The sequence below is a fragment of the Populus nigra genome, chromosome 12, assembly GCF_951802175.1.
Source record: "Populus nigra chromosome 12, ddPopNigr1.1, whole genome shotgun sequence".
In the NCBI taxonomy this organism is placed as follows: domain Eukaryota; kingdom Viridiplantae; phylum Streptophyta; class Magnoliopsida; order Malpighiales; family Salicaceae; genus Populus; species Populus nigra.
In genome coordinates, this window is record NC_084863.1 from 14,013,136 (window position 1) to 14,026,641 (window position 13,506).

The window sequence follows — 13,506 nt, forward strand, 5'->3', positions numbered from 1 at the left end:
GATCCATGCACTTGCAAATGAGAAAACTTGGGCATGGCTCCAACAAAGTAGTTATTGTGGCCTATAGTAAACCAGGTGGTCAGTACTCCATGTATGCATATATGATTGTGCTTTCTGTAAATTAATAAAACAGCAAAGGGTTCCTCAAAATCCTTTCTGTAGGGTTTCATTTGCTGCTGTAATTTGATGGCTACTGATCTGTCTTGTGTGTGTGTGTGTCACTGCTTTGTTGGCTTCAACTTTCATGGTGATTGAATGAAAAATGCTTGATCAGTTTGTGCTTTGATGGTGTGCAGACTTTTCCTTCTCCTTTTTCCATAAGACTTTTCATGTGCTTTGACGCTGTTGATTTGGCCCTTCCTCATGCTATGATAACATGGTAGAACATGACGCCATTGCAAGCATCATTCTCTTGAATAAGAATTAAATGTAATTTTCTCCTCTTATCAGAATTACATTAATCAACATGTATTCAAGAATTAAAGATCCAGCAATCAAATCAAGTACAGCAACTAAATCTATTCATAACGTTGCGTAGTATAATTAATAGAGCGAGAGATGATTATCATCAACATCAAACTAGTTCCCTGTCATGCTGAGTTTTGATTATCTTTAAGGAGTTTGGTGTGGTGATACCAAATCATATCCGATGCTATTTTTTATGTATATATTCATAGTTTTCAGACACAAACGGATAAAAAAGTAATTGAATCATCAAGTAAATTGGGTTTTACGTACGGAGTCAATATCTTATTCAATTTCATTAAAATTCTAGCTCGAGTCAGGTTCTAAATCATGAATTTCTTGCATCAACCTGTTGGGTCGGGTTTAACACACAGCTATGCAACCAAATGAATCCGAAAGGCACTTAATTTGGAAACCGCATGTTAGGATGCGTGCACTACAAAATGTTTGCAATATTCCTGTTCCAGAAGTGGAGATGCCATGGAAGAAGATGCCACCCGCCAGTACTTCAAGGAACACAAATCTTCTTGGTTGGCGTCATGTTTTGCAGTTTAGGGGGTGGTGGTTCAAGGATTTACGCAGGAATTCTTTGATGGGGAGTAGCTGTTTATATATATATATATGCAGATTTTTTTGTTGCGTCATGAGCTTCATGGAAAGCATGAAATATGCTGGTGTTTCAACTCACAGTTTAATTTGGAGCTCTCTCATATAATGAACAGTCACTTTTTTTTAGAGCCATTTTGTTTTGTTTTTGTATTTAAAAAATTCTTTTGAATTTTTTTTTTAAAAAAATTAAATTATTTTTTTTATGTTTTTTTTAATATGTTAATATAAAAAATATATTTTTTAATATATTTTTAAATAAAAAATACTTTAAAAAATAACTATTTTCACAATATTAAATTAGCTCTTATTAAAAAGTATAAACATCAATAAACTTCAGGTCAAGGGACGATTCTCTCATTTTAGCAGTCCATTTACTTATTTTCTTAACTATGCTACGAACATATTATTTGTACTAAAATTATAATTTTTAAATAAAATCTTAATATATTATTAATATTATTTTTTAATACTTTCTCTCAAATAAAAGTTTTTTAGACTTAAACTTACAGTAATTTATGTTTAATTTTTTAAATAGAATAGAAATGAGATTGTTTGGCCAACAAGACTTTAAAACTATATAAAAAAACATCTTATTCAAAAACTTAAATTGTTAGATGAGAACTGTTTCAAAATATAATTTATATTATTTTCTAATACTTTTAAAAGATAATTAACTAATTTAAAAAGAAAATAAAAAAAAATAAAAAATACTAAGCTAATTCAATGGTTTAAGATTGTCCATAAATTCTTTGGTGGGTTGGTTCTTTGATTATATATATTGAATTTAATTTGTTTTTAATGAGGTTTAAAGTTATGAATTTAACATACTAGCTTAAATTAACTTTAATTTTTTATTTTTTTTATTTTTTTTATTTTATTTGTTAGCGTCAAGTTATTTTAGAATTTAACTTTGTTAATTTTTGTCTTTCAACAGGTGTTTTTTTTTCTTATGGTTATCATTATCATATTTTCTTTTAATTTTTAGTCAATTTACTGTTGTTTAATTGAATTAACGTGGATTTCCTTTTTTAAATAACGTTAGCAATGCCCGAGCATCGTGTTTTTTTTTTTTTTACATTGCAAAAAAATCAGCCAGATCTACAGGCCATCTATCAAAATATTTTAATGGAATTAATTAACTTGAGGTTTGAATAATAGATAATTAAAGCATAAATAACGAAACGGTTATAGAAGAGAGTACGTATTTATGTGTTTGTCAATAAATATTATTCCAAAGTATTTAATGAAAATTTTGTCATAATTAGATTCAATTAATATGACAACCATGTAACAAAAAATAAAAATAAAAATTCAAACTATCCAAACTCAAGCTATCCAGCCATATTCTACCAAATACTCGAATTAGATCAAATTTTAATTCCATATGAATCTTTCCAGTTCTATTTTTATTTTGAAATAAAATATTTCATATAAAATAAAATTTCCAGAAAATCATATACCGCTTCTATTGAATCAAATCTCAAGTTTTAATTTTAATTTTTTTTCATTTATTTTCTCACTTGAAATTTCTCAACCAAAAACATGCATGAAGAGATACATGGGAGAAAAAGTTACAGATGTTGAAAAATAAAAGGCCACTCAGATAATTAAGGTAAGCTATAAATTATTTTTCCACAAGCAATCAAAGCTACAATTAATAAAATAATTAACATTAGAACACATAAGAACACAATTAAAATTTGTATGCATTAGAACTTTTAAGCATTAAACACATATGAACCCCGCCTCTGCTCTTCTCGCCCCGACGAGCATAACACAAAGCCCAGGTCTGAAGAATCAAAATTTCTTAAGCAAATGAAATCCAGCAAGGTAAATTTCACCACAAAATTCAAGGCTCAAGGCTTAATAGAGACAGGGGAAAATGATTTATCATGCACATATGAGGAGTTAATGTGGTGGTGAGCTGGGATCTTCCTCGATAATTTTGCCCTTAAAACCATACAGCCCACAGAATCCAACAAGAGAGAAATAGGATGTCAAATTCATTCAATGAAGTTGAAATAAAGAAAAGGGTGCAATCCATAACAAAGACAGTTAAGCAAAAGCAAGATTCGTGTTCTTGACCAAAACAGAAGAAGCCAGATAGGGAATCAAAGCACAAATCTAATGTATGAATAAACAGATAGAAGCATAGTCAACAAAAGATCGGTTATGGATTGCACGATTGCCTGCCTCGTTGAATATCACCATTTTTGTACTCAAGGCAGTCAGTTAAGACAAAGCAAGATTAGTGTTCTATACTGCCACAAAAAGACTAGGATAAAGACACCAGATCTGACGTATGAGTAACTCAAAAGTAGCATATCTGACAAAAGAATTACAAATAATCAAGCAATCTCAACAAAGCTACCGCCCTAAGCTACTTTTAATATATGGACACTGCTGTATTTTCAGAAATGAGGGGAGGCTAGGCACGTAAGAGGTCCGTGAATAATAATGTCAGGGAGAGCGTGATGTATTACACAAATTACATCAGTAAAGGAGATAAGAATCTGAGAATGAAGAACCAAATAAAAGTTTCCTCTCCAACCACACTGAATTTCAGACATTACCAGAGTAGCAACTGTGTCAGTCTCACGTGCAAAAACCAGGGAGAAATCTAACCTCTCAGTTCGTATGATTATCTTACAACTTTTCTTGACTTGAGACCTGCAAAAGATACCCCAGTCCTCTCAGTAATGACTAGAAAATTTGAAGGACAGTAGATAGTAGACCAAACGATTCAGTTATCTTTCATTCAAAGATTAAATTAGAGACTAAAAAACATCAGTATATTAATAGCAAAAGTCAAATGGATAAACTAATTGTTTATCAACCACCTACACACAAAAAAAAAAGGTCCACGGAAAACTCGAGGTTCATTCCCTTGTTGGGCCACAGTGTAGCTGAATTAAGACATATATATATATATATATATATATATATATATACATACCCAGTATTAGGAAGAAAGCAGGATTCAACACCTCAACTAGTTCCACTCATGCAAGGTATAAAAAGAATTAAATAAATAGTGCAACTGAGGCAATAATTTTACCATAATTCTATTAATCAAACAATAGCAAAAAACTAGTTTTTTTTTCGGTGCTATGTTGTCCGTCAGATACCTTTTTTTGTAACTTACAAAAAATGTAAAAACATTAGGAAGTTAAACGTTCAATGTATACGAGCAAAAAGTTTTTAAAATATTGTGAAGATGACCTGGATGATATTTATTAAAAAAATATATTAAGATGCTAACATATTGGATCGATCAGGACTAACCATATTTAAATTGTGAGACTCAATATAGAACATGAGTCCGTGATAACACCATGAAATTTAAATCAAAACAAATTAGAAACTCTAATTCAAATTAACTAAATATTGAAGGACTCAAATAAAAAAAACTATTTAACAAAAAAAAATGACTCAAACAAACCTAAATCGGTGTCTCACATTATAACATTGCTCGGACCAATGTTTTAAAAGAGGGAAAAAAAATTCTGACAGGATCTATTAAATCAAGTTAATTTAATAATATGATTAAAAAAATAACAATAAACAATAAATAAAAAGACACGAAGATAACTCATGTCATTTTTAAAATTAGTGAAAAATCATATTGAAAAAAAAAAGTTCAATCTTCAAATAAATCAAATACTAAAATACAAAATAGAAAAAACATGAGCTTAAAAAAAACAAGACTTTTTTACCATATGCTACATTGCAGGTTAAATATTTTTTTATTATCTTAAAAAAAATGTTAAAATAAATGGAAATGAAAACAAACTAGACGATATATTTTTTAAAAAATACATATAGAGAAATTAATTTAATTTAATCCAAAAACAAATTCTTAAAAAAAAGCTAATAAAGAAAAAAAAAAACCTGAGATAACTTAGGTTATTTTTAAAAGCAATGAGAAATCCTATATAAAGAAAAACAATAAAATTACAAAGTCTAATATCTAATTAAAAACATGAGTTTTAAGAAAAAAACAACAAATAACCCGAATAAATCTCTTAATTCTGGGTTAATCTCTCCAATTCACAACTCGTTGAATTCTAGATCTAAGATAAATCAAAAAGCTCAATTTAATATTAAAAGATCATTTAAAAAAATCAACTATAAAAAGTTGCCAATATTAAAAAATAGCAATAAAAAAATAAGGATAAAATCGTATATAATGAAAAAGGATGAAATTATATGTATAAAAAAAAATTCTAAAAACTATCCAAAATAAAATAAATAACAATTAAAAGATAAAGACTAAGTTTAAAATTAAAAAAAATTAATGGAGGATAAAATAAAAAAATAATTCAAACCTATAAATTAATTCAAATAAAAAAATCAATTAAAAAAATAAAAAACAAATATTAAGGGGCAAAAATTGAAGGATTGCTGTGAAATGTTTCAAGGACATGTACAAAAACCAAGAAAGAAAGAAAAAGGAAGGAAAAGAAATAAGAAAAGCCAATCATCGTCAAACTGATCAAAATTAAGCAACATGCGCCGCCAGAAAATGACAGAGTTACTTGTTGGATGGTCCCTGCAGCTTTTCCTTTTCTTTATTATTTCTTTATTAATTAAATTACCAAATCACCCTTGAGATCATATAAATATTGCAAGAAAACAAGGTAAAATCACGAATATACCCTTAAAGCCAAGCTTAAGATTTTTTTTTTATTCCAAAGGCATTATAGTAAGTTACATTGTTCATAGTTAAAGGAAATTTCGATAAAGATCGGAGACCAAGTGATTGCACTGTGCAAAAAAATAAGAAAGGACTGGGATACTCCTGAACAAATATAAAATAACAAATAAACCTAGTAAAAAAGATCATTACCCTGAACGACAGCATGGAGTGATTTTTTAAAAGGCAAAACATCAGTTCACTGTTATAATTCATAGTGAATGAATTAAAGCATAGTTACAGTGGTTTTCCCACCCCAAATTTGTTCGGTTAATTCACTCACTGTTGAAATAAAGTGAACTCAAAAGGCATGGAATTATCACAAATGTTCTATATAATGACTTCGTGGTCCAGAGGATGAGAGGCCCCCCTTCATTTAACATAAAAGAATAAATGCAAACATCCCGTTAGGTGCACAGTGCAACACTAGCATATTCCAGTCATTTAATTCGACTTTGTCTAGTTTAGGTTGCCAAACAAGGCTAATAATCAGAAACAGAACTGATAGGCTGAGAAAAATCTCCTTATATTGAAAGAGTTGTGTCAGAATTACCTCAAATCACAAATCAACTACGATTTTTTTCCCGTGAAAAGCTGGAAGATCCGGAGGCCCCTGCTGAATGCCTCGTTGAAGAGGATCCTAGTCTGCATTGATTGGAACCCAGGCATCCATGACAAAAATGCCACAGGGACCATAACTATCACCCCAAACAATATATCATATAGCCGAGCCACAGAAACCACTGCTTCCCAAAGTATAGCGGGCAGGAAGGGGCGCAGTACTTGGGCAATCAATAAAACGCCCCATCCAGTGGGGATAAAAGCCAACAAACTTGTGAAAACATCAGTAAATTTGAAAGATGTGAACTGAAGCAGGGCTATAATCACAAAGATGCCAAGCACAATGATCAGAAACTGGACCATCCGATAGTAGATGTGTTCTTTTGCAGCATACTTGTTCCGGGCATATGCTACCATCAAAAAAACCCCAAAGGCGACAAATACATAAATCCAAGAAAGCAAGTAAACAGCAATGCTAGTACTCCCAGCAGCAATACCTAGTTGGTATACGATCCCATATTGAAAAAAGAAGAAGCGAAGGTCCAATATTACATCCAGTAACTTTCCCCAAAGCCCAGTTGTCCTCAGATGATCCTGCTCCTCATACCACCATCTTTCCCAGCTCTGTTCAGATTTTGCAAACACACCACCTTGGTACCAAATCCAGTTCATAAAATCATCAAAGTCGTATACTGTCTTCAACCAATCAAAGCCAGATGGATTGAAGACAAACGGGGCCATTATCCACGACACAACCAGGAACCAACTAGAGATGGTCATTGCTATATAAACAAATGTGTCCTTAGCTACAGGGCTGTATGCTGCATAAACTACAAGTATCAGTCCAAGCTCAATTGCCTTCACAAAATGGCTACGAGCATAGAGCCTGTAATTCTCTGCAAAACTCTTGTGCTGCACAACAAAACCACGCCCAGTTGCCCGATATTTTGCACCACCATGGAGGATGGTACGGCCAAAGTAGTGCGTCCGAGTTCCCATAGAGAATGTGTAGAAAACAGATGAGAGCTGGAGCTGCATCGTCAAGAAATCCCAGATAGCTTCGAGAAACCCGTGCTCAAGAGAGTTCTCCACTATCATCGGAAGGGCAGTGAAGAGGCCAAGTTGGATGATGAATTGCTGATTCAAAATAGCACCAAGTGCCTTATTGTTACTGCTGTTGTCGGCCAAAGCAGAACCCTCAACACCACTAAGAGCCAGATAAAGACGGCCCCACAGAAATGCATACACAGTCAGAATGACCATCATAGTGTTCAAAAAAAATCCCACCGTGGTATAAAAGAATGACAGCATACGGAAGAAGTCCAGCCTATGGCCCAATCTATAGACATCTCTGCTAAGAGTTTGCTCGCCATTTCCACTGGCAACTTTTGCTTCAAACATGGATATTTGATTCAACCCAACATCCCTTCCTTTTCCAACTTGGATGTATTCGTGGTGAGTACTATTGCCTCCTCTCAAGGTGCAATTAAAGCCAGCAAATATGTCCTCACTAATGTTAATCACTCTGGAAGCCTTGCTGATTCCACCTCTAGTCATGAACCAAAACCTGTCAAAGACATCTGGATGGCCATAATGCATTCGAATTTTCAAAGGGTTTGCCAAAACACGCTGACCCAGGGTGACAAAACTAGTTTCCTGAGCAGACATAAACCATGCAAGAGATGATACAGAACCAGTAAAAATGTGTTCCCTGACTCCCAAGATAGTAGGTTTACGAGCTCCATAGTAGTGTCTGTATTCTTCCAAAAGATTCCGCATTTTGAGAGCCTCTTCAAAATAGTTATCCTGGTTCATATCAATAGTCTGCACTGCATCCCCACGAGTGAAGATTAGGGCATGATTTTGATTCTCCGGTTTTCCCTCACCGAGTTTCAAGGGACCCGGCAACTTCACCCTGTAGATTTCCACTTCCTTGTCCAACTGCTGATCATACTTCACAAGTACAGAATAATATTCCATCTCATCCCTCCCAGTGTTTACTTCATCAACATAGGCAACGCGAAGGGCCTCATTATTTTTCATCAGATACAAGATTTCCTCAGCATGGGGATCCTTCTTTGCCTTTTGTGACCCGTATATCTGGCAGGCAACCACATATGTGTATTTCATCAAAGCAGTCCCATACTCATGACCTTTAAACAACAAATTCACTGAACTGCTATTTCTGCTTAAGCTCTTAGAAGAACTTTCTGAGTCAAAGCTATCCAAACCATTGTCTCGCCTCATCGAGCCAAGTTCTCGTGAACCCTCTTTAATGTCCATCTCCGAGGCAGAATCAAGAAAAGCCAGCATCTTAAGAGCACGGTAATAATACATCATTCCCCTCACAGTACGGCCAAGCGTCTGGCCTCTATAAGATGCCCAGAGCCTCAGATCTCTCAACTTGGTTGTCCATATCTCACCATCCTTTTCCATTCCTTCACGGCGCATCCTCTGCATGAAGTTTTTCCACTCATCAGCATAAATAGTTTGCAGGTAGTACAGTGTGGAAACCCCATCTTCATTTTCAGTTCGAAGCTGTTCTCTGCTGTATAGCACTTCCTCATTGTAATAAGGGGTCAGCACACTAAAAGCCATCATTTTCTCAACCTGGGGAGCGTGGGGCATGCTCATGAACAGGGAATTGCTGAAAAATGCAATTCTGCGCCTGGCCTCTAGATTTTCTGGGATAGTGTTCATCGAATCCCTAGAGGTAAGAATCATGTGCAAACGCCGTGCCTGCCTATAAAAGGTCTCATTGCTAGCATCAGGCAACTGAACTGCACTCCCAAAAAGAAGCCCAGCCATGGCAGCTGGGTCACGAGGAGCCAACCCGTCCTCCATCAACTGTTCAGTGCTCCTCTTCTCTCTGAAAAATTCTCGTACAGCAATCTCATATAGAGCCTGTAGAGTATCTACCACCTGGTTCAGATCCCGCTTAGGCTTGTTCAACAGCTCAAGAAGCTTTATCAACTTGGCATGGAAATTAGGCAGAGCTGTCATCTTGAAAGTCTTGGTGAATTTCTCAATCTGCAGAGAGTGATCAATTTCTTGAAACAAAACCGTGATAATTGAGTGCTCTTCTGTGTTGGTCTTGATGATTTCAAGTAACAGGTGCTTGACACTATCATAAGCTTCTATGACCGCACAGCGCCTATACTCGTTCTTGCATATCTTGTACCAGAGCCACTTATCAGGAGCATCTACCAACTCTTTGGCCTGGCTAAGAGCAAGCAGCAGCTCATTGCACAGGAGAAAACTTGGCCAGCGAATCACCCTCACATTCCAAGAATTCTGTGGCAACTCCATCAACTCAAGCTCCTTGTCAGAGATAATATCCTCCTCCCTGAAAATTATTATGATCTCATTCCATATCAAAGCAAACTTGTTTGCCTCAACCTGGTTAGACTCCAGCTTCTTGTAAGGGTGGCCAAACCCATACCTAAGCTTCAACCTGTGAATGGCATCTTTGAACTTGCTCTTGAACGTACCCCTTGCATTCAACAGCTGCTCCTCTGGCATCAGATTAAACTGAATTGCACTTGCAAAGAACTGAAATCTCAACCTTAATTGCTGGATGTTTCGAATCTCACCCAAATGTTGAAACAACCCCACTCCTGCTCCAACAAAAGAGGAATAAATGGCATACCAAATCTGCAAGTCCATCAAATAAATCAACACCACAGGAAGCCACAGCAACCCAACTGAAAACCTATTGCTGTGGTCAAAAAACTCGTGCCATTCATAATTCACATCCTTCAGCTTCAGCATCTGTTTTGATGGTTTAACCATGGGTTTAATCTGCATAAAGTAACTGAAAGCAAATTTGGTAGCTAAAACCATAGCCCAAAACAAAGTATATTTAATATTATCCACAAGCCCCTCCCTCAACCCTCTACCAATAAAACTACTACTCTGAAACCACCATGTCATCATCCGAAATATCCTCCAATCCGTATTCTCAAGAAAATTCCTAATCCATGGAAGAATAAACAGAGCCAATGCCAATAGCTCTGGCGCCACAAACACCAAAGCAACCTCAAGAAAAGTCACTACCTTCCTATCAGCCTCCGAAGACCACCTCAGATCCCTGGGCGACCTCCTCAGATCACTGTTCCTCTGACTCCAAATCCTCCCATAAAATGCACCAAACACAATAATCCACACTACTGCAACCACACTTTTCAAAATCATCCTAACCCCAAGCCCCAAAGTCTCCCTCGAAACCAAATTATACTGTGTCCCGACATCAAGCAATGACTGCAAGAACCTCAACCCACTCCAAGTAAAAAAAACAGTCAACACCCTAACCTGCACATCCCTGCTCTTCAACGCGTTCCACGGATACTCCTTCTCCTCCCACGCAACAATAATCCCCGCTTGCAAAAACAAAATCAACATCACCCACAACCTATCAAAACTCCTTACAATATTCCAAAACGACCGTTGCTCCACAAACCCCGTCTTCCCCACCTTCTTCCTCGATCCCGAAGTCACAAAAAAATTACTCCCTAAATCAATCGGCCATTTCAACCTCTCAAAACACCTCTTACTCCAAAAATACTCATTCAAATCATCATAATTCCGCCAAGCACTATGTGGCGCAGCCCCGTTAAAGCTCCTATCCACTTCCCTTCTCACCGTCTCATAAATTGGCTTCACAACACCATTCAAAAACGCATTCTCCCCTGAAATTGACGGCATCACCGGCTGCCCTGTATTCTCATCAATATAATCCTCTAAAACTCTATTCAATTCAAAACACATATTATGAAATATAAAGCAAATACACTCCGGCATAAACCGTAAATTCGCCGATTCCCCCCAAATTAACAAATACAACGAGACATACAGTAACTCCCTTCTTAGATCCGTCGACCGGTCAGAGATCCAAATATTCGACTTCTTATTCAAGTAATCACACCAATTTGTATAATTCTTCAGCAGTTTCCGCCTGAACCGACGGAGTACACCGGCGTCTAGGGTATCAATGTTATCCGGCGGAGGAGTCAGCCGCATCTGAGCGTTTGCAAGGTGAAGGACTAGGTGCTCCCGCTGGTTGCGAACGTTGTCCTTTTGGAAGCCGAAGAGCAGAGCAAGCCAGTCGAGGAGGTCCATTGAAGGGTGCCATTGAGCGTAGGGTGGTTTACGGAGGTTGCCGACGGTGCGTAAGGCGGCGGCGGCTGCTCGAACTTCGGGGTAGCGGAGGGAAGGGTGGTCGGCAAGGAGGTTCTGGATGGGGATTATGTTGTAGGGTTGGGATTCGGTTCGGGCCGGGTTAGGAGGGGGCGGGCGACGGAGAGACATGGCATTTGAGAGTGAGGATTGTACAGGCCGGGTTTGGAGGTGGTTTTTAGGCGCGTTTTGGGGTGGTGTTGGATTTTGCTAGAGAGATTTTTGAAATAGTTGCCTTTGCCAGTGTTTTTAAACATACTAGAATTTAGAGGTGGTCCTTGTGGCTTTGGGCCTGTATGGTGTAGTTTTTTCCCCTCTACACGTATTTATCTTTTATATAAACAAATTAATTTTTATCATCATTTCCTGATTTTAAATTCAAAATCATAAACTATGGGGCAAATTAACTTGTTAGGTGAGCTATGCTTTAAATCTTGCTTCTATTGTCTAAAAATTGATGCTCAGTACATATATATATATAAAGTATAAAGAAAATTAAAAGTATTTTTATCAATTTTAATACAATAAATTATGATTTTTCTTTTTATTATTTATCTCCGTGAATAGGTATAAATAATTACAAAACAATACAAATTTTCATGTTTCAGGGATACGTATTAAAAAATCCACTTGTATAATCAGTTAAATTATTTTTTTGTTTGGGTAAAATCTTAATTCTAAATTCAATGAATATAGAAATTAAACCATTCCATTTATACCAATTATTTGCTTAATTACATGTAAAGTAACCGTGACGAAGGCTAGCGTGTTTGAAAGTATGATTGTGATTGTTTTTTAAAATGTTTTTCACTTATAAATGCATCAAAATATTATTTTTTTATTTTAAAAAAATTATTTTTGACATCAACATTAAAATAATCTAAAAACACAAAAAAATAATTTGAAGTAAAGAAAAAAATAAAAAAATTAATTTTTTTCCAAAACACTTTTGAAACACAAAAACAAATAGAATTAATCTGCTAAAGAGGATTGTTTTTTTACGCGCAACATGCATGCGTCATTCGTGTGTTTATTTTTGTGTTTAAGAATTAATTTTTAAAATAATAATTTTTTTATTTTAAATTCATTTATTTATGATTTTGAATAATTTTTATATGCTGATATAAAAATATATATTATTTGATGTATTTGCAAGTGAAAACAATTTGAAAAATAACCGTTACCACAATTAAGAGTTCATTTAATATTTTGATAGTAATTATTATTTTAAAAAAAAAACATCGAATAGAACTATCTAAAAACACTAAATTTTTTAAAATAATTTAAAGCAAAGAGAAAAATAAAAAAAAGATCAAATCTTTTTAAAATATAAAAATAAACTGGTAAATATATCGAATATTCCAAAAAAAATAAAAACACTAAAATGCATGTCTTGAATTAGAGTGTGGGAAAAGCTTTGTATTTGTATTTTTGTTCTTGCGGGATTCAGACATTACGCGTTTCGTTTGATTTGGATGTGATCGGTAAGAAGAAGAAAATAAATAAATAAATAAATTAGAGAGGATTAAATCCCAATTGCAAGAGAAAGTGAAAGGGTGGAAAAGGAGAACATCCTTTTTGCTGCATTGTCATGAAAGAGACTAATAATTCAAGAAAATACAAAGGGGAGAAAAAGGCTTCATTAACTAACTAACAAAGTTAAAAACCAATCCATTGATGGCGACATTTTCTAATTTTTGTAGGGAATTCAAATCATGCTATTCTGGGAAGCTAAACAAATAAAATAAATTTTTATTTCTTAAAAAATTTTAAAAAATCAAATAGACTAAAAGGTCCTTGAAACTAACATATTCATTGCTCGTTTTTTGTTTTTTTATGCTTACATGTTTGGTAATATTTAAAAACTGGTATTACAACTCCTTCCTCACGTGACTTTATAATTATTTTCAGAAGCTATAATTATATTTATAGCTATAATTATATTTTCAGAAGCCTTTAAGAAATGTAACTAGAGGTGATTATTTTCGATTTGGTTTAGT

At 34.8% G+C, this 13,506-nt stretch overlaps 1 protein-coding gene and 1 non-coding gene across 2 annotated transcripts; both read right to left on the reverse strand.

Annotated features, from left to right (window-relative positions):
* Window positions 1-3,350: 3,350 nt before the first annotated feature.
* Window positions 3,351-11,790, reverse strand: LOC133669698 (callose synthase 12). The gene is made up of 2 exons (XM_062089928.1): window positions 6,324-11,790; window positions 3,351-3,744 (listed from the first exon to the last, which is right to left on the reverse strand). Exon 1 carries the CDS (start codon window positions 11,636-11,638, stop codon window positions 6,341-6,343), a length of 5,298 nt encoding a protein of 1,765 aa, XP_061945912.1. The 5' UTR covers window positions 11,639-11,790; the 3' UTR covers window positions 3,351-3,744; window positions 6,324-6,340.
* LOC133670299 (small nucleolar RNA J33) lies at window positions 8,602-8,682 on the reverse strand. The gene has a single exon (XR_009834043.1). It is a non-coding gene; the product is annotated as a small nucleolar RNA J33 (small nucleolar RNA).
* Window positions 11,791-13,506: the final 1,716 nt, after the last annotated feature.

Bases quoted from the DNA above. Each gene is read 5' to 3' on its own strand.
- LOC133669698 (XM_062089928.1), bottom strand. From the start codon at position 11,638: ATGTCTCTCCGTCGCCCGCCCCCTCCTAACCCGGCCCGAACCGAATCC.